Source organism: Hyperolius riggenbachi, chromosome 3 (genome assembly GCF_040937935.1).
Source record: "Hyperolius riggenbachi isolate aHypRig1 chromosome 3, aHypRig1.pri, whole genome shotgun sequence".
Taxonomy (NCBI): Eukaryota; Metazoa; Chordata; class Amphibia; order Anura; family Hyperoliidae; genus Hyperolius; species Hyperolius riggenbachi.
The window spans coordinates 175,178,967-175,206,691 of NC_090648.1; the positions used below are offsets into that span (position 1 = coordinate 175,178,967).

The 27,725-nt window shown below is 41.3% G+C and overlaps 1 protein-coding gene across 2 annotated transcripts in view; it reads left to right on the forward strand.

Annotated features, from left to right (window-relative positions):
- CRTC3 (CREB regulated transcription coactivator 3) overlaps nt 1-27,725 on the forward strand; it is a 193,276-nt gene that overhangs the window by 92,608 nt on the left and 72,943 nt on the right. For both annotated transcript variants that reach the window (XM_068275320.1, XM_068275322.1), the window contains exons 3-4: nt 3,989-4,108; nt 24,823-24,884. In XM_068275320.1, the coding sequence (XP_068131421.1) occupies nt 3,989-4,108; nt 24,823-24,884 (182 nt within the window). The remainder of the gene's footprint in view (nt 1-3,988; nt 4,109-24,822; nt 24,885-27,725) is intronic.

Consider the following 27,725-nt stretch of genomic DNA (forward strand, 5'->3'; position numbering starts at 1 on the left):
AAAGTCCAGCTCATAATCCTGTTACTAGTGTGAAGTTTAGCTTTTTTGATCTGCGTGTCGTTAGGCCCCATGTTACTTGCCAATGCACAAGTGTATGACTCCTTAGTCTTTTGCTTAAACTGGCCAATGGCCATTGCACTAGTGTCAGCTTGCTAGCCAGTAGTTCTGTGCTTAATTGATGTGTATGTCACCTTCCTTAGGTCAACATGTACGGCTAGTTTCACACTGATACGTTGTGTTGCAGCAGACACTATTTTGCTCGCTGCAAAGCTTGTGTGATAAACTTCCAAGGTGTTCATACTGCATCAGTTGCAACATGATGCAGTGAAATCCATTAAAGTAACGCAAAAATACAGTGCATTTTTACCAGCGCACACCGTGATGTGCATAACGCGGACGCAATGTAATATGTACACTTCTACAGGTTGATGCACACTGTTAATCACTGACAGTGCTCAATAAAGTATGTGCACATGCAGATTAAGTGCGATCTTAAAATCCCCTAATTTAAAATATAATTCCCATCTTTGCCTTTTTATTTGTATTGCCTTATGTCATATGCATGTGGGGTTACGGGACACTTGGAATCTCTGCCTCTGGTGCTGGAGAACCTTGTCCTGTTTAGAATACTTGCTGCTGTGCATACTTTTACTTATCCACCACAGCTTGCTGCCTGGAAATTGCCAGTCAGCTGAATGTTCATGTAGCCTGCTTCAGACTACCATCTGGCAGCAGCGGTGCAGCCAGCCGGTAGGCCTTCCGGGACTGCCACGTCAGTATGTGGTAATCTCCGTCTGGCATCTGGCCAAGCAGGAAGTGACACACACTTACTGCTGGCCAACAGATGACTTACGCAGAAGCATATTGCTAGAATATACTTCTGTTCATGCAAAACTCAAACTGTGGCGTTTTTTTTTTTTTTTACTACACGCGTTGCCATAGACTTAGATGACGTCCGGTCAGATCGCCGCATGGTAATGTAGACATGGGCGCGCGTTAGGGCACTTCCGGTGCAGTGTACCGCTATGCAGGGCTGTGGAGTAGAGTTTGAGTCGGAGCAGTTTTGGGTACCTGGAGTCGGTGGTTTCAATAAAGTGAGGAGTCGGATGATTTTTGAACCAAATCCATAGCCTTTGTAAAAATTAGACTTCGGAGTCTGAGCAATTTTGGGTACCTGGTTCCACAAACAGAGGAGTCGGAAGATTTTTTTACCGACTCCACAGCCCTGCCGCTACGTGGGTAGCATGAATTACCCCATAGACTAACATTAGGCTTTGGTGAGGTGCAGTAAATAAATTTGTGATACCTAGCCTGTGATTTTAGCGTACATTCCCAGTTTCTGCATGACATTACTATACAGCTATGCAACCATTGTGCAAACTGGAGGTCATTTAGACCACATACTACTTTCTAAGTGCAGAGGGTTTTTTTTTTATTTGGACACACACATTTTATATGGCTTGTCCTCTTTACAGAGACGGCCAGATATTTGCTTTGAGGCTTAAAAGGTCATTTAAAATGTTGCTATAATGGTTGCGATGGATGTCATTTGCATAGTGGCAGTGTGACATTAGACCTTCTGTGGTGCTAGTTTCTGTGAGGTCTCAAATGAATTATTAAGAGTTGTTTGTAATCTCTCTGGAATTTAATTCAGCAGCATTTGGATTTATTGTATAAATTTTAGTGGTGATGATCATTATGCAGTGTTTATATTTTCTGCAGCACTTCAGAGTACATTGAATATTTTATATCAAGGATTTTAACCACTTCGCATCCAGACCTTGTTTTCAACTTATTGACCAGAGCAGTTTTGACAGTTTAGCTATGTCCCTATTTAATCAGAAATATCTTTATCCCTACTTATGACACAGAAATGAAATATATATTGTTTTTTTCAAGACAAACTAGGCTTTCATTGTATGCCATTTTTTCTCTCAAACAATTTTGTTTTCTATGAATTTTAATGGAAAAACAAGGAAAAAAATTGAAAAAATGTATTTCTCAGTTTTACCAATTCCAATTTAAAAATAAAAAGTGCTACTGTAGATAAAAGAACAGACATTTTGTTTGGCTATTCTTACTGCTTATCACAAAACTTAGATTATGTTCCAGTCACAATTTATGGTGAAGATATTTGATTCTGAAATAATGCTACAGAGTGTGTTTTCTCTATGAATGAGAAAATAGTATTTTTAATAGTAAAAATCAATCTCATTAGCTCAGGAAACATATATTCCCATTCACCAATTAGTGCTGCATCAGATAGTGCCAGAAATGTGCACAGGAGCAAGCCCAATCCTGCACAGCACTGCTTCGGTACAAGTCGGTAGATTCTATGGACTTGTGGCTTAGATGAAGTCACAGAGGACGTATATCTACTGACCTGTGGACGAAGTAGTTAAAATAGTTTTTGAGAATTTTCGATTCTGTACAACCTTACTCGCAATATTTCCAATGGAGCTCTTGCCCTGGAGTATTGGGTTTTGTACACCCACCCAATGGTTGACGACTGAGGCTGAGAATCCTGGTGTGTGTGCGCACAGTGGCCTCTGATTTCACCTGAGACGATGGCAAGAGATCTGGACTGTGTGATCGTCTCATCCAAGCGCTGGTCCAAAGCCCTCTCACTCTATTCTGCTGTGTTGTCCCATAACCCCCCCCCCCCCCCCCATAGCAACAAAAGCCACTCCCCCCGTTCCCCCACCACCACCCATAGCAACAAAAGGCATCACTAGTCTCCTGTACAGAACTCTGCCCCAAACTTTTGCCTTTGAGATGGAGTCTTGACACCTGTGGACGACAGTATTGTAAGTGGTACACGCCTAGTCATAGGCTCTCCAAAATCTTTTTACATGATTTGTGTAAACCGTAATGAAAATTTCAACTTCTGAACTGCATAAAACTCAATGCTATCTTGTGTTTTTAAGTTTTGAGTCTAAAGGTGTCTTGTGCTTTGAAGTTTTGAGTCTAAAAAATAAAATACATGGGTATGCATACGGTGTTTAAAAAGTACATTTCTCTTAGACTTTTCTCCTATGTTGCTTACAGGAGGTAACAAGAATCTGACAAGTTTTAGACTAGTCATCTGCTCGTGGAGTATTCAGTGTTTTCTTCTTTACAAAAGTACTCCCAGGAAAGAATCTGAGCAAACATGCAGGCTGGATTCTTAAAGAAAAGCCTGAGAGTCTACCATGAGGATATGGACTATTCAAAGTTTGCTTGATCTGTCAGATTTTATATGTTATTGTAACAGGGACATAGGAAGGAAAAAATGATAGTGCATTTTACTGTGGAACAAATGTACATTTTATGCAGATGCTTACACATGCATTTTACTTTTTTTGCAGTGGTCCTTTTAAATATCTAGTCTCTCCTTACTGCATTGCAGGGATTCACATTCTTAGTTGTAAATGGAAAATATTAATAGTTGGCTGAAGGAGAGTTGAAGGAAGCTTTTTGTTTTGGAATAGTAGCAGGCTGGTATTACAAGCAAATCCCATAAATATGAAGCACTAGAACAGCCTTTCTCAACCTTTGTTACCCTGGAGGAACCCTGCAAATCCCTTTTGGATCTTAAGGAACACCTGCAAACAATTTTTTTGATCGTGAGGAACCCCTGCATTTATTTTGCAGGAGGCGTGGTCTTTAAAACTATGAGGCAGTTTATTTCACTACCCCCTATTACACTGTCTTCTTATCTTAGTGCTTTTTATTAATGTGCTAATTTTTATTCTGACCCCCAATTTAGTGCTTTTTTTTACAGTACCCCCTATTATAATGTGCGCTATTATACTTCCCCCACGATGGGGGAAAATGCCAAGGAACCCCTGCAGAGTACTCAAGGAACCCTGGTTGACAAAGCGTGCACTAGAAGCTAAATAGTGAGAAGAATGAAATACACGCCAAAAGTGAAAATGTATCAGTGTATTTTATTTCATTTTTTAACTTGTGTGGGTTCTGCTGGTGACACGTTCTCTTTCTTTTCCAGGATTCCCTTCACCCAGTGGATAACATCCGAGGGATGAGGCACCATGGGCTGGTGCAGAGGTACTCAAGGAACCGGTTGCAATCACCTCATCACAGACCTGTGGAGAAGCATGCACGTCAGATATCCTTTATGGCTGCTGATTAGTCTGAGAGAAAGCTGGCCTCTGTGCCTGTGTTCCTGCAGGGGCTGGATACTTATAAACAATGAAATCTTGTCTGGGTTCCAGCTCATTACAATTATTCTTCCAGCAACAAGCGCTTATCCCATTAGGACATGGTTTGAAACTTGTTGTTTTTCTTTATTTTGTAACCGTATTACGCCATTTTGCTTGCCAGTTATTTCTGTATGCTTTTATGTCCTTTTTTTTTTTTTCTCTCTGCACTCTTCACGGTCTTGCATTGTATTTGTTTACTCAGCAAGTACAGTGAAGAGAACAGAACAGAGACCTCACTTAAAGGTGCAACGTAGTGACCTATAGTAGGATGGAGTAAATTATTCAGGATCCCCACTTTTACGTATCCTGGTTTCACCATCTGAAATACTATATATATATATATATATATATATATATATATATATATATATATATATATATATATATATATATATATATATATATATATATATATATATATATATATATATATATATATATATATATATATATATATATATATATATATATATGTATATATATGTATATATATATATATATATATATATTCCTATAGAAGTCGCCACCTGTATGTAAATCAGGTTGAAGAAAAGGTGTTGCAAGATTTTTATAATAGGCAGTTGCTGACTACCGTAAATAATAAAGTAATATTGTAAAAAACAAGCAATTTTATTATTTTTAATACAGATCCTCTTTTTAAAGGTAAGAAGGTCCCAGAAAAAAAGTGTTATTTTTTTAGTAAGTTTGCATCAGTTAGCACTGCACAAAGTTTTTTTTGTGCATTGCAGATATGCATTTTTTTGAATGACTGGTTATCTGGGTCTAGTAGGTTTATTAGGATGGCAAGCAGTTTTATTGGACTTACCATGTTTTTTCTTCAAACTCCTCCTCTTGGTTATCTTTACCCACTTGTGGTATTCAGGTAGGAGCTGGGAGGAAGCACAGCTAGTCTTTCTCTGAGAGTGCAGATCTGCCCATGCTCACCTTGTCCCTCTGCTGAGAGAGTAGCCATTTGTAGCCAATGCTATAGCTCACAAGAGTCTTATCTCCCTGTCCTTGTTCAATGAATGAAAAAGCTCAATGCCTGGTACACACCATGCAATTTCCGATCAGATAGATGGGTCGATAATTTCTGGCCGATCCAATTGGATTTCCAATTGTTTTTCTGATCGATTTTCTGACCACTTCTTTGCAAATTGATCAGAAATCAGATCGGACCTGTATTTGACCAATCTATCTGACGGGAAATTGCATGGTGTGTACAGACTTAAAAGCTTTTATTCCCTACCATTCTGGGCATACGTATGAAATCGCCGTTGGGAGTCTTGAGCGCAGGATACAGCTGGTATATGGCTTATCCTGCTGCTGCACAAGTCCTGGCGACGTTAATTACTATTCCCCCTCCAGGTCCACGTGGATGGTAGGGAATGATGTAATTCGGTTTCCAGCTTTTGCTGGAGGCCGAATTACAGTGTTCTAAAAATAACTTCAGCTAGTCTTCTGACTGCTCCAAAGTTGCTCACTGTACGCCTTCTTACTACGGCCTATGGTGGCGCCGGCTACGCCCAATTCTCCTGCGCTGTTATTACAGCGCTCACACTCTGGGGAGGGTATAGGAAGGGATAAGTGCTTTATTACTCACTGGTTAGGATGGAACTGGGCAGGAAGCTGAGGAGACTCCTATCAGGTGGCCACTGATGAGCCCATTAAAACTTTGAGCTATGAAAATCATTGTGAGCTCTCCATATTGGGGAATCCTTTCCCGTCCCGTTTTCCTGCTGAAAGCTTGCAGTAGTATTAAGGGCTGCATCACATGATTGACAGGTTGCCATTGTTCCTGTGTGGAGTTTTTAGAGTTGCTGCACTTTTTCTACATACTATTTTTATTTATCCAGAGGTATTGTAGCGCAGTGCTGTGAACACACTTATCAGGTGTCATACTTTGTTACATGAACTTGTAGGTATTTAGACTATTTATCAGACCCTTCAAGACAGAATAGTTTACAAAACATTCTAGAGATGGAAACAAGACCGGCTTTGCTCCCATTTTTTTTTTCACAAGGTTTGTACTGCTGTTAACTCAAAACTAAATGAATCATCTCATTTCCTGGGAATTATTTTGGATTTCTTTAAATGACTGGGATTTTTTTTATTCTTTTATTGGCTGGATCAGAGATTTTAAAACCTGGATTTTAAAACCTGGATTTTAAAACCGTGTTTTAACTGGTAACCTCTCATTTTCTGCTATTTCTGTGTGTTAGAACTTGCAGCTCTCCAATGAGGCCTACTGTTTGCTTGGTAAATAGGTCTGGCTTACAGTTCTTATTCAGACCTGTTTAGTGGAGGGCTGCAATTGCTTGATATAGAGTGGCAATAAAATTAGAGGTAAGGCGGTGAAATGAATTCGTCAGACTGAATGGCGCATGGAAGGATCAACCTCTTGTGATGTGGCTCCTGGTTTCAGCTGGTAAAAAATAAATGCACAGGGAGCTGATAGAACCACTGAGAGCTTTCCTAGAAAGGACAGTATTCATGACAGTGTGGCAGTCTTTATATTCCACGGCTGCAGTTGCTGGTGGGTGGGATCTTTTGCATTTTTGATCTAGGTCTAGGGTTTATTTTTGTGTATATACAGTAATACCTTGGTTGGCACTTATTCATTTCAAACTTATTTACCAGTATATGAAGTCTTATACTGCATTGTAAGAGCCACTGATATGGTATTTTCCCTGTCAGAATTTGTGAATTGGTAGTATAAACTCAAGTTGAAAGATTAATTACAATTGACAGTGCATTCATAATTATTATTCTCTTGCACTGGTTGATCTTTACTAGGATAATAGGGTGGTCCTTCATTAATTTTAAGTGTAGTGAATCTGAGTTCCATAGATCTGCATTATGCATGTGATGAATGTAAAAGGATATCCTCCTGTTAGTCACTTTAGCATTGGTATGACTTGTCTGTGTGAGAGCTTAACCACTTCGCAGCCAGACCTTGTTTCCCACTTATGGACCAGAGCAGTTTTGACAGTTTAGCTATGTCCTTATTTAATCAGAAATAAGTTTATACCTACTTATGACACAGAAATAAATATATAGTTTTTTTTTTTCAAGACAAACTAGGCTTTCATTGTATGCCATTTTTCTCTCGAACAATTTTGATTTCTATGATTTTTAATGGGAAAACAAGGAAAAAAAACATTGAAAAAACACATTTCCCATTTCCCATCCCCATTTTCAGTTTAAAAATGAAAAGTGCTACTGTAGATAAAAAACACATTTGTTTGGCTATTCTTACCGCTTTTCACAAAATTTAGATTATGTTCCTGTCACAATTTATGGTGAAGATATTTGATTCTGAGTAATGCATCAGAGTGTAGTTTTCACTATGAACTGAGAAAATAAAAGTATGTTTAATGGTAAACAATCAATCTCATTAGCTCAGGAAACATCTATTCCCGTTCACCAATTAGTGCTGCATCAGATAGATAGTGCCAGAAATGTGCACAGGAGCAAGTCCAATCCTGCACAGCACTGCTTCTGCTACAAGACGTATATCTACTGACTCGTGGCTTAGATGAAGTCACAGAGGACATGTAGATATACTGTAGTGGTGGATAATGTGGTTAATGATTGGCAAACACTTAAGGAACTGAAGTGAGAAGGATATGGAGGCTGCCATATTTATTTACTATTAAACAATACCAGTTGCCTGGCAGCCCTGCGGATCTATTTGTCTGCAGTAGAGTCTCAATAACACCAGACACGAGCATGCCGCTAATCTTATCAGCTCTCACAATAATGGAGGTCCTTCTGCTCATGCGCGGACCTTCCCATTTGACATCACTCAGTCAGACTGAGCAGAGTACCGGGGGTTGATTGCTGCTAAACAGAGGATTGCGTGAGTACTGCGGGAGTACGACGAGGGGGGCATCCATGCTTATGGGGCTGGAGGAAGCCCCTGGTAAGTAAAAAAAAAAAAAAAAAAAAAAAAAAAAAAAAAAAAATACACCTAGTCTCTGGTCACTTTTAAAGAGGCACTGAAGTGACATAGTAGGATGCAGTAAGTATTTCAGCATACCCACTGTAAAGGTAATTTTCCTGGTTTTCAGCATTAGAAGCATTTTCTATATCTGTACATTGGTGTGTTACGTCGTCCCAGTGATGTTTAGCCTAGGCTGATTAGCTATGTGGTATTCAGGACTAAAGATATCGCCACATTTGGTAAATGTTGTTTAGAATGTAAATTGGGGAGGTAAGATTTTATAGCGGGCAAATACAAATAATTCCTAAATGAATATTGTAAAAGAGAAACCATTTTATTTATTAAGTAATGTTCACTATAGTTCCTCTTTAAGGCCTCTTGCACACTGCATGCAATTCTAATTCTGCTTTTTAATCGGTTTTTACCTCCGATTCCGATTTTTAATCTTTACTGCATGTTGCATTTTTTTTATCCGTTTTTTGTGTTGAATGTATTCAGGGAAAATCGGAAACTGAATCGGAATCAGAAAACTGATTTGCAGTGTGCAGGGAGCCTTAGGGCCTGTTCAGACTGTCAGCGTATGAAGAACGCGTATAAAATCAAAGAAACGCAAGTTGAAAAACGCATGCGTTCGAATGCGTTTTCTATTGCGTTTTGCACACACACGTGACCCAGGGGGGGGAAAAAAGAATTATGGGAACCGCAGAGGAAAACGTACGCTTAAAACGCAATAGTACGCTTTTTGATACGCGTCCATAGACTTTCATTGCGTCTGTTTCTATGCGTGACGCACAGAACTGCATGCAGCAATGCGGATAAGAAACGTATGCGTCTCATACGCATACATGTGAACTAGCCCATTCAAAAGCATTAGGAGCAGTTTCTATGTGTTTTTGGTACCCGTGCGCGTTCCCTGAAAACGGCTAGGAACGCGCATAATTGAACAGGCCCTAAGTCTGTTTTCCCATGAACTTTACTTTGAATGGGCATGATTCACAAAGCTTTTTCACCTGTCTGTTACATTTTTTCTTTAAGCTTCCAAAGAGAAATCACAGGCCCGGATTTACATCACAGGAGCTGATAGGCACAGAGGTTCTGGCACCCTAAACTTTACCCTCCACGAACCTACAAACTCCCACCAAACTGCACCACAAGAGAGCTGGCTGTTCCAGTTGCCACCTCTCCCTTATTCGCATAGGTAGACAAAGGTGCTGCTTAGTATTAGGTAGTCAGAGCTATGCTCAGTATTAACTAGCTAGAGGTGCCCCCGACTGAAGGTAGATCTGGTCAGTAGGATGCCGAGACCTGGGTGAGTAACCTCTTATTTACACTCTGCTCAGGACTTGGGGAGGGGAGTGAGCCGCCTTTCCATCATCAGGCGCCTGTAGGCACGTGCCTTATTGTGAAACCGTGCCCTGAGCAAACATATAATTAAGGTAAGAAAAGTAATTTTCAAATGAAGTTAATCAGGAACAACTTACTTTGAGTGATTATTTTGCTTGTAAATGTGCTGAAAGGTTATTTTTTCTCAAATAGGTGATAAATGAGTCATTTATGAGAAGTTTTGTGAATAGAGCCTAATGTGATCGGCATACTGAGGAAATGGATGGTACCTGGCTTGGGTAGGACTACAGATGTAAAACATGTCAGTGTGATCTCTGTTTTATTCTCTGACATGGCCTTGTTCTAAATTATGTCAAGGTATACTTTAGCAAGAAAAGAGAAAGTCATCAGAAAGCCGCACCAGTTCACTAAATTCACTAATATTTTTACTTAAAGGGAATGTCCGAGCAGCCCCAAAAAAATGCCACCTACTTACCCGGAGCTTCCTCCAGCCCCTAGCAGCCGCTATTAGTGTTGGGCGAACAGTGTTCGCCACTGTTCGGGTTCTGCAGAACATCACCCTGTTCGGGTGATGTTCGAGTTCGGCCGAACACCTGATGGTGTTCGGCCTTTTAAGTTCGGGTTCGCCCGAACTACTGAATGGCCGCCGAACTGGGCCCCTGTTCGGCCGAACAGGCCGCAATACGGCCCCCCTATGGGGTCGCAGGCATAAGGGGGGAGCATGCCCCGATCGCGGGGGGGGGGGGTCGGAAATTCCCCCCACCCCCTCCGCTAGCGCTCCCCCCTCTGCCCGCTTCCCCATAAAAAAAGTTTAAGGCAAGTTAAATAGTACTTGGTGGCTGGCCTGGCACTGGCAGTGGAGTGAGGAGGAGGAGGAGTCCGAGTAGCAGAGTGACGCGTTGAGGCCGGGCAGCAGGCGGGTCAGCGGTAGTACCCCTGTGGTACTTCCGCCCTTTCTCTGACCTCACATCCTCTGCATACGAGGGTACGCGTCATCACCTAGAGGACGTGAGGTCAGAGAAAGGGCGGAAGTACCACAAGGGTACTTCCGCTGAACCGCCCGCTGCCCGGCCTCAACGCGTCACTCTGCTACTCGGACTCCTCCTCCTCCTCACTCCACTGCCAGTGCCAGGCCAGCCACCAAGTACTATTTAACTTGCCTTAAACTTTTTTTATGGGGAAGCGGGCAGAGGTGGGAGCGCTAGCGGAGGGGGTGGGGGGAATTTCCGACCCCCCCCCCCCCCCCCCCCGCGATCGGGGCATGCTCCCCCCTTATGCCTGCGACCCCATAGGGCCCCCAAAATGGGCATGTTCGGGGGTCCCATTGACTTCCATTGAGTTCGGCGTTCGGGCCGAACATGCCGAACATCTGGCCCATGTTCGGCCTGTTCGGCCCGAACATCCAGGTGTTCGCCCAACACTAGCCGCTATGTCCCTCGCCGCAGCTCTGCTCTCAGCCGCTTGCTCCCAGTCCCCGACGGTGCCGAGGCCGACCTCGCCATGTCGCACCTTTACTGCGCCTGCTCGAGCACGTGGAGTGTACTGCGCAAGCGAAGAACTAATGCGCCTGTGCAATACACTCCACACCACGTGCAAGTTTCATTTAAAACATTTATTCTCCTTCAGGCATATTTACAGATGTCAGCTGAAGATGTTAGTTTTACCTGAAGAAGTGGACTAGATCCCTGAAAGCTTGCATAATTTAACTTTATCAGCCATTAAAAGGTACTACTTTTACAAAAAAAAAATGTTTGTTGTTGTACCTACATAAATCGCTTGGCTAACAAGGTACAGAATCTCTTTTGTAAAACCAGGGCTGTTGAGTTGGTACACAAATCATCTGACTGCAACTCCTCCGTTTATGAAATCTCAGACTCCAGGTACCCAAAATAGCTCTGACTCCTCTATTCTGATTCCTTAAAGAGAACCAGAGATGAAGCACCCTCATGTATTTTATTACATTTATCAGTGGGAACATGACAGTAAACACCTACCCTGCTTTTAGTTTCATTGTTATCTGCTTAATTAGTCTATTAGCAACTGTGATAAGAATCCACCGACAATTCAGTCGAGGTTTGACCTGGAATCATTATAGCTGAGTCACTCTTCTGTGAAGTCCTTTCAAGCCCAAGCCTTCCCCCTCCTGGCTTAGATCTTCTGCTTTGCATACTGAGAGCTGTGATGACATGGGAGGGGGCTGCTCCTGAGAGAGAAGCTCTGTGGCTGTAATATGATCCCTGTGTGCTCTGTGTGCACTAGATTCTCATAGGAATGAAAATGCAGTTATTATCAGTGACACTTCCTACAGGCAGATCATACCAATATGAAAGCACATAGATGAAAGGCTGCATTTAGCCTAGATAGCAGCCTAGTCTCATATAGCCTAGACAGCACATCCAGAACACCTCATAACCTGGAAGCAGAAGTGATATGAGCCGGCGGCCATATTTGATTTTTCCTGGAGCAATAATGGATAAAAAACACTAAAAAAGGCACACCAGAGCGGCAAAATTATCAGGTAGAGCATTTATTCTTTACAAGCTATCAACTGATATGTTTATTTTGTGTGAAACGTTCATCTCTGGTTCCCTTTAAGGTGGCCACTAACGGTCCAATTTCTAGCGAAAAATCGTTCGAGCGATCAGAAATTCTGATCGGACGAAAAATCGTTCACTACACCATCAACTTACCGATCATTGCTTCCTATCTATCACGACCGCCAAGAAAATCCAAATTTCCGTTCGACAAAAATTAATTCGGGCGACATTTTCTTTCACTCGTTCATAATCGATTGTGTCCACCAATGGAGATTTACAACCAATCCGATCAGAATTTGATCGTTCGAACGATTTTTCGCTACAAATTGGACCATTAGTGGCCAGCTTTAGTCTAATACTTACCAGGGCTGTGGAGTCGGTACAAAAATCATCCAACTCCGACTCCTCAGTGTATGAAACCACTAAACAAAATTACCCTAACTCCGAAATATGCATTTCTATTACCTTTTTTCTGGGAAAATGTAAATGTATACACAACAAATAAGAAACGCAAGAAAAATGTAAAGAAATAGTTTCAGTGTAAACTGAAAAAAAATGCACTGCATTTGTGTTTTGCTGCTGTGAAAGCGTTCTAAATGGCATTTACGGAGGCCTCTGCTGCGGGCTGGGTGGTCTCCTGGTGTTGCTAGGGATAAAAGGTTCCACATGTATCTTGGATGGGACATCCACTCCAATAGGGACAGTGGTGGAAATGCCTGTAGTAAAAATTACGTTTTGGTAATTGGTGCAGCCTTTAAAGGTTTCTTTTTTTCTTTTCTTGGGGATGGTATTGGATATTGTTACCTGGCCGGAAAATTTCTGGAAGTAGGTGTGGATGATTTGTTTCTGGCTATTGGCATACTGTGAACTGTTTCCTTGTGTGCTGGAAACTAAATTGCTATGCGATGAGGCTTTCATGGAAGAAACCATTTCACGACTACCATTAGAACACCAAGGGGCGACTGGTTCACCACAGTAAAGTGCCACCAAATGGGATGCATAGCAGCTCCTCCACAGCCCATCACCCATCACTGAGGCTGCAGCGTAATCACGCAGGATTTCATCTCTCCTTCAAGAGGAATCTCACATGACTACGTTGTGGCCACAGAGCTGAGGGCTGGCTACAGAGCTTGAGGCTGGGCTGTGGAGGAGGTAACCCAGCCTCCAGAAAAAACGCCACGATGTTTAGCATAATAGAGGGCCTTGGCCTTATATGATGTACCGTGGGCCGGGGGGGGAGGGTGAGTAAAGATACCGTAATTGCGGCTTTTGTAATTCATAAGAATATATAAATGTAGTGTCCCTGACACTATCTTTAACTTACACTGAAGGGGTGCTTTAACAGCAGTATCCTGTCAATTACATTTGATCCTCCTCCACCTCTCACCTTCTGTTGTAATTTTTTTTTTTTTAATCTCAGAATGCAGAGGCAGAAAAAGAGGGTCATATTGTCATATTTAAATTTGTTATTTCCAGACATTGCAGAGACAAAGATGGCAACCCCTATGGGGCAGGAACAAAAGATTGCCATTTAACCTTGCTGGCCTGAGAGGAGTAAAACCTTGTCATTTAGTTAATATAATGTGAAATAAATTAGATCAATTTTATGGTGCCCATACATGGTTCAATTTTTTTTTCTTTTGATTAGATAATTGTGTTCATTTTTTCTGTTAGATTAAAGCAGATCCGAGATGAAAAACTAACTATAACAAGTAACTTGTCTATATATCTTATCTAAAGTTTAGATAGTTTACACAGCGTATCTAGCTGCAAACAGCTTAAATAGAAAAATTATTATTTCTTCCTGTGATACAATGACAGCAGCCATGTTGTTTGTAAACCTTACACAGAGGCAGGCTTATCTGTATCTTAAGCACTCAGCCTGTGAAAAAAACCTAATCCCCCCCCCCCTCCTCCCTCCTCCCCTCTGCCTCCGAAATCAATGGCTAGTAACACCTCCTCCTGCCCAGACTGAGCTCCCATGAGCCCTTGCTACTGCCAAGGCTCTCTGAAAACCTGTGGGCGTGGGTTTTTTTTTTTAGTTTATAGGGAATTAGAGTATTAAAACAAACAAGTATTTGGCTTGAGGAATGCCCTATAAACAATAGGAAAGGAACACAATTATGCCATGAGTAAAAGTTCACCTCGGATCCACTTTATAATATAAAGATTTTTTCAATATATCCGCTTTGATTTTTATTGAAAAAATTGGATAATCCATTCCCTTTTTTTTTTTTTTTTTTTTTTTTTTTTTTTTTTTTGATCGAAAAAAAGATATTTTAAACTTTCATTTGATTGTTTTGGTCGAGTAAACTGGAAAATTTAACGTTTTTATTGTACCATCTATGGGCACCTTAAAGGACTACTGAAGAGAGTGGTATATGGAGGCTGCCATATTTATTTCCTTTTAAAGGGAACCCGTACTGAGTAAAATTATTTAAAATAAGCACATGAGGTAACTTCAAATGAACATTACATAATTACCTTGCCATCAGTTCCTCTCAGAAGCTCACTATTTTCTTCTGACAATGATCACTTCCAGTTCTGACAACATTTTGTCAGAACTGAAATATACCAGTTGCTGTCAGTTATATATCAGTTGCTTTCAGTTACAGCTGAGAGGAGAACTGATGTGTCCATGCTCCCCTATGGCTCAAGTGGTTGATACTACAGTTTTTAACTGTGCGCTGAGCAGAAAGCTGTTATGGTGTAATGGCCATTTTCAAAATGGAGGACTGAGAATTCCATTGATCACAGTGGACAAACAGGAAAGGAGAAAGAGATTGATAAGTAGACTACACAGGAGGTAAGTATACCTTGTGTATGTTTATTTTGACTTTTAATTTTCAATTCAGGTTTTCTTTAAGCACTACCAGTTGCCTGGCAGCCCTGCTGACCCTCTGCCTCTGAATTCTTTCAATCATAGACCCTGAACAAGCATGCAGTAGATCAGGTGTTACTGACATTGTCAGATCCGACAAGATTAGCTGCATGCTTGTTTCTGGAGTTATTCCGACACTTTTGCAGCCAAGCAGACCAGCAGGGCGGCCAGGCAACTAGTATTGTTTAAAAGGAAATAAACATGACAGCCTCTAAAGTCTTCTCACTTAAGTTGTCCTTTAAGGCTACTTACACACTAAGACGTTGCGTTAGGTGCTACGTTAAGGTCGCATAACGTGCACCTAACGCAACGCATAGTGTGGTTGTAGCTGGACGTTACATTGAGCCGCGTTGAGCGGCTCTTCACACGTCCTGTGATGCCGTGATGCGTACTCTTGGATGCATGCGGCATCACGTGGTCCCGCCGGCCAATCGCCGCACAGAGCGGCGCTCCAGGAAGTAAACACTGCACATCACACCGTGCAGTGAATATTAATTAGCCATGTGCCTGGCCGAGGAGGAGGAGGGGGAGTCGTCCTCCAATACTACTGAGCATGTGCAAACAGTCTAACGCGGCTTAGCCACGTAGAACGGTATACAGAGGCGCCAGAGTAGAGTAAAACGTTTTAAAAACCGTTTAAAAGCAGAGGGGGATGTTAGGGTGGACTTCCCTCCCTCTTACAAAAAAGAAAACTCACTCGAGTCTCGATAAAACAGAATTAACAAATAATTTATTCAACTCCACAAATGCAGCGCGTTTCGCGGGCGTGACCCTGCTTCCTCAGGCAAAAATGGGTGCCTGAGGAAGCGGGGTCACGCCCGCGAAACGCGTTGCATTTGTGGAGTTGAATAAATTATTTGTTAATTCTGTTTTATCGAGACTCGAGTGAGTTTTCTTTTTTGTAAGAGGGAGGGAAGTCCACCCTAACATCCCCCTCTGCTTTTAAACTGTTTTTAAAACGTTTTACTCTACTCTGGCGCCTCTGTATACTGAGTTTTTGCTGATCTAGTCCACCCTGGGTGGAGGGGTGCATCCCCATCTACTATCTACAGAGAGCGACCTCTTAACCTGAGTGGGGTCAGGTCCTAATGCTCCCCACCTGCATTTAAAGTGGTTGCCTATGGGTAACCTGTGTTTGTGAGTATATACACATAAAATTGTATTGAACTCTTCATTTTACCTGACAATACTGCACCATATTGGGCTCTCTATTCTCTTCTTGTTTTTAAGCATAGCCACGTAGAACGCACAGCATGCAGCACTTTAAAATAACTTGAAGCGTTACAATGTAACGCAACGTGGGCACTGTGAACAGCCCATTGATTTTTCATTACTGTGCGGTGGGCTGCGTACAGGCTGCACTAATGTGCGCCTGTAACGTCTCACTGTGAAAGCAGCCTAAAGGGGCACTACAGCGAAAAACTGTAAAATATGCGCAAACATATACAAATAAGAAGTACATTTTTTCCAGAGTAAAATGAGCCATGAATTACTTTTCTCCTATGTTGCTATCACTTACAGTAGGTGGTAGAAATCTGACAGAAGCGACAGGTTTTGGACTAGTCCATCTCTTTATAGGGGATTCTCAGGGATATATTTATTTTCAAAAGCACTTAGTGAATGGCAGTTGCTCTGTCCAACTGCCAAAAAACTGTGTAGGGAGCAGGGAAGCTGGCCAGCATCATTGTTTAAGTCCTTTTTCGGGAATATCTTTATAAAGAATAAAAGCCTTGCTGAGAATCCCCTATGAAAAGATGGACTAGTCCAAAACCTGCCTACTGTAAGTGACAGCATTATAGGAGAAAAGTAATTTATGGCTCATTTTACTCTGTAACAAAAATGTACTTCTTATTTGTATATGTTTGCGCATATTTTACATTTTACAGTTTTTCGCTGTAGTGCCCCTTTAAGGAAGATTTTGTTCAGGTTGTTTTAAAGACTTAATTTAGCAGCCACTTTTCCCATGAAAATCTTGCTGGTCCACTTTAAGGGGTGCTATGAGGTCTCCACGTGTGTAGGCTGTAATCCTGGTCTTCCAGCTGCTGGCGTCTGCCTCTTCCCAGGCACGCCATGTTGGCAAAGATGGAAGTTGAGGTTCTGTGCCCTGCTGCGTTCTCTCCTCAGTACAGCATTCAGGTCAATGAGTTCTGCAGGGCTGTTTGTTTCCTAAACACTAGGCATTGTGTGCATTGCAGAGCTTAAATCATGTTCAGACCATGGTGAGAGCTGAATGCTTTGAAGTTGATGTCGGCATTCGGCAGCCCTCGGAATGCTGTATGTCAAGCAGGTACAACCACTACCTTAATAAGGGAAAGGTTCTGGGGAACTTCCTTGCTCTAGGGAAAGTAATCTATTTGGTTTCTGTACAGACGAGTTAAACCCGTTCGTCGATGTCTCGAATTTAAGCATGAAATCTGCATTCACAAATTCTACATTCATCTGTTGTATAGAGACTAATGTCTGAGACCAAAAATGTGCTTCTTCTTGAACTGTCAGCGACAGGCTGCTTGCTTGTGTACAGCCTTGTACATCACTAGTTCTTGAATGTTCTTGGAGACAAAACACAATCTGCAGCCTGTGTTGACATAGCAATGAGTGGGAGTGTGTTTTTTTTCTTTTTCTGAAAAGATGAAATATGGATTGCCAAAGACACTCCTTGTTTGTACAACTAGTCTAATCCCTGCACCGCAGCTGGAGTCCTTAGTGGGAATGCACTCGCTTTAGTAAACTCTTCCTTCCTGCCTGTTTTACAATGTGTTTGTTGGTTCTTTACAAGTAACCTCTTCCGTGCTGGCAGCCTGGAGATTGTAAAACCACAATATGTGCTGGATGTTCAAATATGTTAACTGGGAGCTGATTGAGGAAGAAATTGAATAGCATCCAGTAGAGAATTATTTTCTACGCTATTGCAACACCACACAACTTTGAGGAACAGTTGATAGACGAACGTGTGTCACAGATATCTACGTAGCTACTATCTTTAAGGGAACCTGGAGTGAGAGACATATGGAGGCTTCCATATTTATTTCCTTTTACATACGTTTAATACTAGTTGTGTGTTTAATACTAGTTCCCTTTTAATACTAGTTGTCTGCAGGGTTGAGGTGTCTGAACAGTTTTGGGTACCCGGGGTCGGTGGTTTCATAAACTGAGTCAGATGATTTTTATACTAACTCCCCAGCTCTGGCAAGTATTAGCCTAAGGATCCGAGGAGTCGGAGCAATTTTGGGTACCTGGAGTCAGTCTGTGGTTTCATAAACTGAGGAGTCGGGTGATATTTGTACTGACCCTACAGCCCTAGTTGCCTGGCTATCCTGCTGATCTCCTGCCTAAAAGTAAAAGGTGCACCACAAAGTAGAAGTGGTGTGACCCCAGCCCCTGTGTCCCTGGGGTGCACAAAGTCCACAATCCAAAGATGGGTCGGCACCACCAAAATATAAGGACAAACACTGTTTGTCCTTCCCCATTCAGCATTAAAAATGCTTCTCATAACTATATTTTGCTGTATATTGGTATGTAACCCCGACCTCTCATAGATGTTTAGCCTAGCCTTCATGTCATTCAACCTTCTGTCCCAGAGCACTCTGAGACCATGTGAGGTTCCTGCTCACTACACAGATTAGGAAAGGGGGGGGGAGGGAAGGGGGGAAAGGTGCGTGTGCGCACGCGCAGGGATGCACCCACAGGGCTCTTTCACACTAGACCCCGTTTTCTGCGGTTTAACGCAAGTCGAAACTTTCATTTTACCTTTAACACCCGATGCTGCTATTCGATGCGTTTCGGTTCGACGCACCTGAATGTTTCTTTTTTGGGGTCACTCCGCTAGGTAATGTTGCATGAAAGGGGTCTCTGAATCTGGTCATAGAGCTGATGGTATAGCCTGGTATAGATGGTGGCCCAGCAATCTCCTAAGACTGGCCTGTCCTCAGTAGACTGATACACACAGAGCAGTAACTGAAGTCTCTGCCTACCGGCTTTGTTTCACGTGACAAACTTTGACCAAAAGTGTGCCGGTGCAGCACTGAATGGATTTTCTCTATTCACTGCCTGGTGACGTTTCCATAGAAATATGTCACTAACACAACGCTCAGCCAAAAGAATTTGTTCCAGCCAAGAAACATGAACAAGCAAACAAAAGATGGTCAGCCAAAATAACAAATAGAGGCTGTTTTGTCCTAATCATGTATTGTCTTTGCATACTTTAGTCTTACAAGAACAAAATGACCAGTCTTAGCGAATTGTAACTAAACCTAAACCCTGTTTTTGACTTATCCTTGCTGAACTGCACCAAAAGGTATTGCTTCATTATAGTGAATATGCAGATCATTCCTTTATGTCCCTAAAAAGTCACATTCATGATTAACCCTTAGTGTCCAGCATGCCTATAGAGTTACAATTCTACAGAGCCATATAATCCAACCTGCATACATGCTGCTTTATCCTTGTGCAAGTTATGAATTAGCATGGCTCCATCTCTTAAAATGGCTTTTAACCCACATTTATTATTGTAATAAAATCATTCTTCTGTCACATCTGTGTTAGCATATGTTATTTTCTAGCTTACCACAAGATGGCATTGGTTGCTCACGTTTATTACTGGTTATTTATCGATCACATTTGGTCTGTAAACTTTTTTTTTTTTTTTTCTTTTTCAGGTAAAAATACATTTTTAAATGTAAACATTACTGATTTTTGGTTAAGGCATTAACCACTTTACCCCCGCGCGTACGTATTTCTCCGCCCCTTTTTCCATCCTTTAACAACCAGGGACGGAGAAATACGTACTTTCCGCGTTCCCGACGCTGCCCGCGCTCCCGCTCGTAAACACGCCGCCCGCCGCTAGTAAACATGCCGCCGCCCGCTCGCCCAGAGATCAATGAACGGGAAAATCCATTCCCGTTCGTTGATCTAAGCCCCACAATGATCCGCTGCTCTCCTATGGGCAGCGCGATCATTGTGAGAAAAAACTCACGTGTCCAGCCTCCTTATACTTCCTCCAAGCTTCCGGAAGGAAGCTTGGAGGTCGCTTTAAAACAAAAAGTTACTGTGGCCATCTTGTGGCCAAATAGTAAACTACACCCTACACATTTTTCACATACAAATAAATGACTTTTACACATAAAATTAACTCATTACCTCCCACACTCCCCATTTTTTTTTTTTTTTTTGTAATTAAAAAAAATTAAAAAAATTTACAATTAAAAAAAAATACATAAATAGTTACCTTAGGGACTGAACTTTTTAAATATTTATGTCAAGAGGGTATAACACTGTTACTTTATAAACTATGGGCTTGTAATTAGGGATGGACGCAAAAATGAAAAAAATGCACCTTTATTTCCGAATAAAATATTGGCGCCAAACATTGTGATAGGGACATAATTTAAATGGTTTTATAACCGGGACAAAAGGGCAAATACATTTCATGGGTTTTAATTACAGTAGCATGCATTATTTAAAAACTATAATGGCCGAAAACTGAAAAATAATTATTTTTTTCCCCACATTTTTCCTATTTTCCCATTAAAACACATTTAGAAAAAAATAATTCTTGGCATAATGTCCCACCTAAAGAAAGCCTAATTGGTGGCGGAAAAAACAAGATATAGTTCATTTCATTGCGATAAGTAATGATCAAGTTATAGGGGAATGAATGGAAGGAGCGCTGAAAGGTGAAAATTGCTCTGGTGCTCAGGGGGTAAAACCCCTCAGTGGTGAAGTGGTTAATCGATATGGATATTTGTTTTTGTTTTCACTACAGCGTGCCAGCTCCGATTGCAGCTGGCAGGCTGATTATGGATCCCCGCTCTGTCTTCTAGCAGGGAACATGTGCGCGTTAAGTGGTCCTGGCGGCACCACATGCCCATCAGCGTGAGGCGGTTGGGAGGTGGTTAAGAAAAACATACAGTAGGTGTTTTCTTTCACTTAAAGGCTGGGAGCACACTTGTCTGTCAGTTTTCAGTGTGCACTTTTCTGCACACCATGTGTGTTTATATGTTGAAATAGTGTTTATTTTGTTCACAACAATTAATTTAATTCATAGGAAAATGTTTTTTTGTTTTGTACATGTGAAAAACACAATGAGAACCCGAGGTGGGGTTCTGACAATGCTATCCGCTTACAGAGGCTGGGTCTGCCTATACTGCCCAGCCTCTGTTGCTATCCACATCCCCCTTAAGCCCCCGTGCGCTCTGCTATCCCCCATAAATCACAGCCGCGCTGTCGCAGCGGGCTGTGTTTACCTCTGCACTGTCAGTCTGCTGCTAGGGCATAGCAGAGCGCAGGGGGAACTTAGGGGGGGATGTGGATGGCAACAGAGGCTGGGCTGTATAGGCAGACCCAGCCTCTGTATGCGGATATCATTGTCAGAACCCCACCTCGGGTTCTCTTTAAAGGGAACCAGAGAGAAAGGAAACCTAAAAATAGGAAAAGCTTTTATATATACCTAGGGCTTCCTCCAGCCCCATAAGCCTGGATCGCTCCCACGCCGCTATCCTCCGCTTCCTCTATCTCCGATACCGGGTCCCGTCAATATGCGGCTCCATACCCTTACGCATGCGCCTGCGTAGTATGGAGCCGCATGCGTAAGGATATGGAGGGAGCCCCTGTGATGCGGAAAATTGTCCGCGTGCTTAATCCGACTGGTCGAAAGTACGGGACCCGGTACTGGCGGATACAGGCAGCGGAGGACGGCGGCGTGGGAGCGATCCAAGCTTATGGGGCTGGAGGAAGCCCCAGGTATGTATAAAAGCTTTTCCCCCTCAACATCTCTGGTTCTCTTTAAGGCTGGTTCACACTGAAGGCGCTTTTCTAAGCAAGGGGCATTGATTTGAAAAGCTCCAATTAATGTAATATTTGTTTTGATGTATTTATTTTTACAAAAATCACACATAGGTTTACATGAACAAGCATTTTTTCAAATCTCTGATGCTTAGAGAAGCGCATGCAGTGTGAACTAGCCCATTGATTAACATTGGTTCTCAGTTTTCCTATACAGAAAACGCACATGAAAACAGACAATTGTGCTCTGGCTTTTTTTTGTAAGTGAAGCATCTGCTGCAAATAAAATCATTAAATGTTATTGCTCAATACTGATGTAGTAAATATTTTCCTAATGGCACTGCACTGCTAGTTTGCCACCAGTTTTGACAGTCGCATTTAAAGGGACACTCAAGCAAAACTTTAACTTGGTAATGTAAGGGTGCATACACACATCAGACCATAGTCTTTAGAAAATGAAAGATCACAGACCAATTTTACCCCCTTCCATATAGTATAAGAGCCCTACTCTACACAGTCTATTCTATTAAGCTGAACTCCCCATCAGATGCAATCTTTGCAGGATGCTGCACACAAAGATGCTGTACACATTCAAAAGATCTGTTCCTGCAAAATGCATTCATAGTCTATCTGCAGATCCTCATACACACCTTGTTTAACAGACATTCATCTGCAGATCAGATCCACCAGGACAGATCTTCAGATCTGCAGATGATTGTCTGATCTGCAGATGAATGTCTGTTAAACAAGGTGTGTATGAGGATCTGCAGATAACAGACTATGAATGCATTTTGCAGGAACGGATCTTTTGCAGTAACAGATCTTTTGCAGATACTGATCTGTTGCATGTGTACAGCATCAGTGTGTGCAGCATCTTGCAAAGATTTCTGTCTGATGGGGAGTTCAGCTCCATAGAATAGACTGTGTAGGTATGGCTCTCATACTACATGCAAGGGGGTAAAATTGGTCTGTGATCTTTCATTTTCCAAAGACTATGGTGTGTGTGTGTGTGTGTGTGTGTGTGTGTGTGTGTGTGTGTGTGTGTGTGTGTGTGTGTGTGTGTGTGTGTGTGTGTGTGTGTGTGTGTGTGTGTGTGTGTGTGTGTGTGTGTGTGTGTGTGTGTGTGTGTGTGTGTGTGTGTGTGTGTGTGTGTGTGTGTGTGTGTGTGTGTGTGTGTGTGTGTGTGTGTGTGTGTGTGTGCCTTTCACTAGAGATGGTCAATGAGATGCAAATGGCTCTGAGTTGATGCTGGATAATGCAGATTTTGTATGCAAATCCGATTGGTCCATTTTCAAGCTGCCTCATTGACCATCCCTGTTGCACTGTAAATGACTGCTGGTCTGAGGTGGAGGAGGGTACCTGGTGAATAAAATGTTTGGATTGAGGGAAATTAGTTGCTTGTTGGGGAAAGCTAATTCAAAAATGTATTTGGTTTTTAATGTGCTTTAAAGTATATTGGCCTCCTGAGCTTTCAAATAAAATAAAGAGTGATTGTTCCAAGACACTGGCTCACTTCGGTAATAAAGCCATTAGAGCAGCAATACAGCTACTTTGTAATGGACAGCAGTCATATTTTTACCATTGCTAGTGTATCATAAAGTGGACCTGAACTCAGAACTTCCTCTTTGCGCTAAAAGATAAGCAGCATAATGACCTTTAAAGAAAAACATTTTTTGGTTACATCTGATGCAAATCCTGCAATAAAGCTGCAGTGTTTACTTCCTCCTTTCATGGAAGCTGACCTATTGATAACATCCTGTGTCTACTAATTTGCTCTCTGCCATGGCAGCCAGCTGACACAGCTGAAGGATCAAATTTTGCTTAGTTACCAATGAGGGGGAATTAGACAGATTAAACTCTCGAAATACATACAGGGTGCATTTCTGTTTTCCTTCAGTGCAAGAGTTCAGGTCCACTTTAAAGAAAACCTGAACTGAAAATTAAGTCAAAATAAGCATACACAAGTCATACTTACCTTCCATGTAGTCTACTCCTCAGTGTCTTTCTCCTGTCCTGCATCCTGTTTGTTCACTGTGATCAAGGGAATTTTCCGTCCTCCATTTTGAAAATGGTCATTACCCATAACAGCTTTCTGGTCAGCACACAGTTAAACTGTAACAACGCCCACTTGAGCCATAGGGAAACATGGACATTACCTGGTACATCTGTTTTCTTCTCAGCTATAACTGACAGCAACTGATATTTTACTGACGGCAACTGATATATTTCAGATCTGACAAAATATTGTCAGAACTGGAAGGGATTGTTGTCAGAAGAAAATGGTGAGCTTCTGAGAGGAACTGATGGTAAGGTAACTATGCAATGTTCATTTGAAGTTACCTCATGTGTTTATTTTAAATATTTTTACTCAGTACAGGTTCTCTTTAAGCGAAACATTAGAGATAAGCATTGCAATTTCATAAAGCTAAAAGTATTTACTTGCTTGTGTTTTTGTTTGTTTTTTTGTCCGTGTTTTTTTTTTCTTCTCTTTGTCCCATCTCCAATGTAGCAAACACGTTGCCGTACTCTGCTTTGTGGCCGTCATAATGGTTTTCTTCAAGCCAGGCAGGGACAACGCTGTAACTCTCTGGGAGCGATAAACGAACCAAGGTCTTTCCCATTTCCTTGGCTCTAATGTTACAAGGTTATAGTCCAATTAAGTAGGCCACATGGCGCCAGATGTCCAGAAATGGGAAATGTAGTTTGTAAATATCTATTACATTTGATAAGGCTGGCAGTGGTGTAGCTATTGCAGAAGAGACTACAAGTATTCACAATTTTGTGAAGAGTTTTCACGAGTTAAATTTTAAGTGACATGTTTATTGTTTGGCTTAATTGCTGAAAATCATTCTGAACTCTCCGTTTGTATTTCCCAAGTCACTACAATTCTTGCTTTTGTTCTGCTGTGGTGCTTAGCCCAGATTTAGTTACAGAGAGCAATGAAAGATTAGCTCCCACTGAGTAATGCTTAGGGTTCCTGTCCCAGGCTCGACTCTTGTTGTACTTCAGAAGCAGTCTGGACAGTGCTTGAGGCCTGGTACAGGATGCCAATCAAACCAGAAATCGGTGAACTCAATTGCTGTTACATAATTATGTGCTCTTTTATGTGGATTTTCCTTAACTGCAAATCACTGTGAAAGCTCTCCGTATGGATCTGTTTATCTCTCCCCACCACCTGATAATAGCTGGAGAAGGTAAGAATGACAAGTCTAAAGTTACTACATAGTTTTTCTATCTAGTGTGTGTGTGTATGTATGTATATATGTATGTATATGTGTGTGTATACATATATATATATATATATATATATATATATATATATATATATATATATATATATATATATATATATATATATATATATATATATATATATATATGTATATATATATATATGTATATATATGTATATATGTGTGTATATGTGTATATGTGTATGTGTGTGTATATATATATATATATATATATATATATATATATATATATATATATATATATATATATATATATATATATATATGTGTGTATATGTGTATATGTGTATGTGTGTGTATATATATATATATATATATATATATATATATATATATATATATATATATATATATATATATATATATATATATATATATATATATATATATATATATATATATATATATATATATATATATATATATATATATATATATAATTGATCTAAATGTGTTACTTCTACAAAGTTATTACTGTGTTTCCATTTATGTGCACCTTGGCTATAGCTGGACTGTGGCAGGTGAGTCAGATCAGTTAGTGCATGTGTGTAATGTTCTTATGCAGCAGGGAACAGTGCGAGCGGCAGTTCAAAAAAACAGATCAACATGCAGTGCAGTGATCCCAAAATCATAAACTGAGAATCGGTGTGAAATTTTCTTATCATACTCCTACAATCTGAAGTCTAGAAACCAGCTACTACTAACTGAAGCCAATCTCCGGGTAAAAACTTAAAACCTTCAGTAGACAGTATTTCTGTATATAATGTAAACCTGTGCTGGAGTTATTATTCTGTCAGCAAATGTCATGTAGTCAGCTTTTCCTTGTGTTTCTACTATTTGATCGGCAAGTCCAAATCAGGTTTCTCATGCTGGCAGCATGTTCTATCCTCACACTTTCAGGGACCAAAAAACAAACTTGGAGGAGTAGAGAGTGTAAGAAAAATGTAAATGAAGCTGCTTACCTGTCTCTGCCCAGGCTGCAGCTTTACATATTTCCTGTGTTGTGCCCTAGTTCTTCAGGCAGCAGAGGAAAGTGCATTAGGAGTTGATATTGTGCTGTAGATTGAGGCTGTATTCTTGCATAATTTTCATATACCCTCCTCTCATCCAAACTCAATCAGTAAGCAAAAAGGTTGTGCTTCTAGTATGGGACCATTTAGACTTGCAGGAAATGCAGACAAATGCTGTCTATATACTGTATTTACTGTATTTTTCGGACTATAAGACCCTCCTGACAATGAGCTGCACCTAGGTTTAGAGGACAAAAAAAATATATATACTTAACCTGAGGCGTCCATGGTGCAGGGGCGTCTTGTGAATGTTCTCCCCCAATGATGTCCCCTTGTACCTCTTGTGTCGTCCTGTGTTGTCTTTGTGTCCTCCAAGCCTCTATTGTGTCCTCTTTAGTCCTCCTGTTATCTGTTGTCCCTCGCATGTCGTCTGTGCCCCTTTTTGTTCCGGTGTTCTTGTTTGTCCGCTTGTGTCCTTGTTGTCTCTATGTCGTCCTCTTCTCCCCCCCATGAAGAGTAATTAGCAGTGCGTGTGTGTCTTACCTGATCTGAGGGCGCTTGACTTTTAGTGGAACAATGTAGGGGGAGAGAAGAGGATGCTGATCGCTGCAGGCGCCCGCAGATCAGGTGAGACACCCGCAAAGCTTCCGTTAATTACCCAGGGAGAGGAGAAGGAGGAGGATACGGGGGAGACAAACTAGGACAGTACAGGAGGTTCCTGACATCGCGGTGATCCCTATCGGCAGGTGTTTATAAGTTAGGGACTCTCGGTATTCTAAGTTTAAGACGCAGAGACTTTTTCTTCCCCACATTTTTTTGGAGAAAATATGGTACACTCTTGCTGATGAATTACAATGTGAACACGTTACATTATCAATACTGCCTGCTTTAGATGATTTGGTTTTCTCTGGTTGTAGGCTTTAAAGTATACTTGTCATTAAAACCACTATGTGGGTTACCATCTTAACTTGCTTCTACAAATGCTATAGCCTTTTATCAATGGCTTTTCTGAAGCAAGTGCATAAATACGTTTTGACTTTCTTCTACTCTCCTGATATGTATACTGATATCAGTCAGGGTCCTGTTACTTAGAAAGCACAACAGCCAGATGACTAGAATTACAGCCAGGTAACTAACATTTCTTAGGAGTAACCTCCGAAAAAATTCTGGGGAGATGCAGCTTAAGCCGTTAGTTTTATAGATGCCTAGCCAGTGTCCAGTACAGTTCTTTTTTCTCATGTCCCCATCGCTGAATTCGGAGTGGAGAACCTGTTGTAAACTGTGAGGCTGGAAGCCTCCACAGAGACTGATATTACGTCAGCACCTGAAATATGAAACTGGTCCTGCTTGCATATTACTACTTGAGCTCGAAGCAGGAAAACTGTGTGAAATTTGCCAAAGCTTAGATTTCAGTTTAAGGAACAGCTAGTCATAGTTTGGCCTCTGTTCAATTGTCCAATTTAACTCTACCACCGTAGTGTCCTATTACTACTTGGGTACGTGCTGTTCTGGCAGGTAAGGCATTAGTTGCCCCTTTTCACGTCAACGAGTGTGTAGTTTCCCCACAGAAGAAGGAGTTGATAATGCTTAAAGCGGAATATAACCCTGCATTTCAACTTTGCTCTAAAACATTATTTACAGCATATTGTATGCAACCAGCATTTTTTTTTTTTTACTAGACCAGCATTGGAAGGGTTAAACACAGAGGTTTAAAGTTTCGTGGAGAGATATGCAGTTCAGATAGATACATTTAACTAAATAGAATGTAACA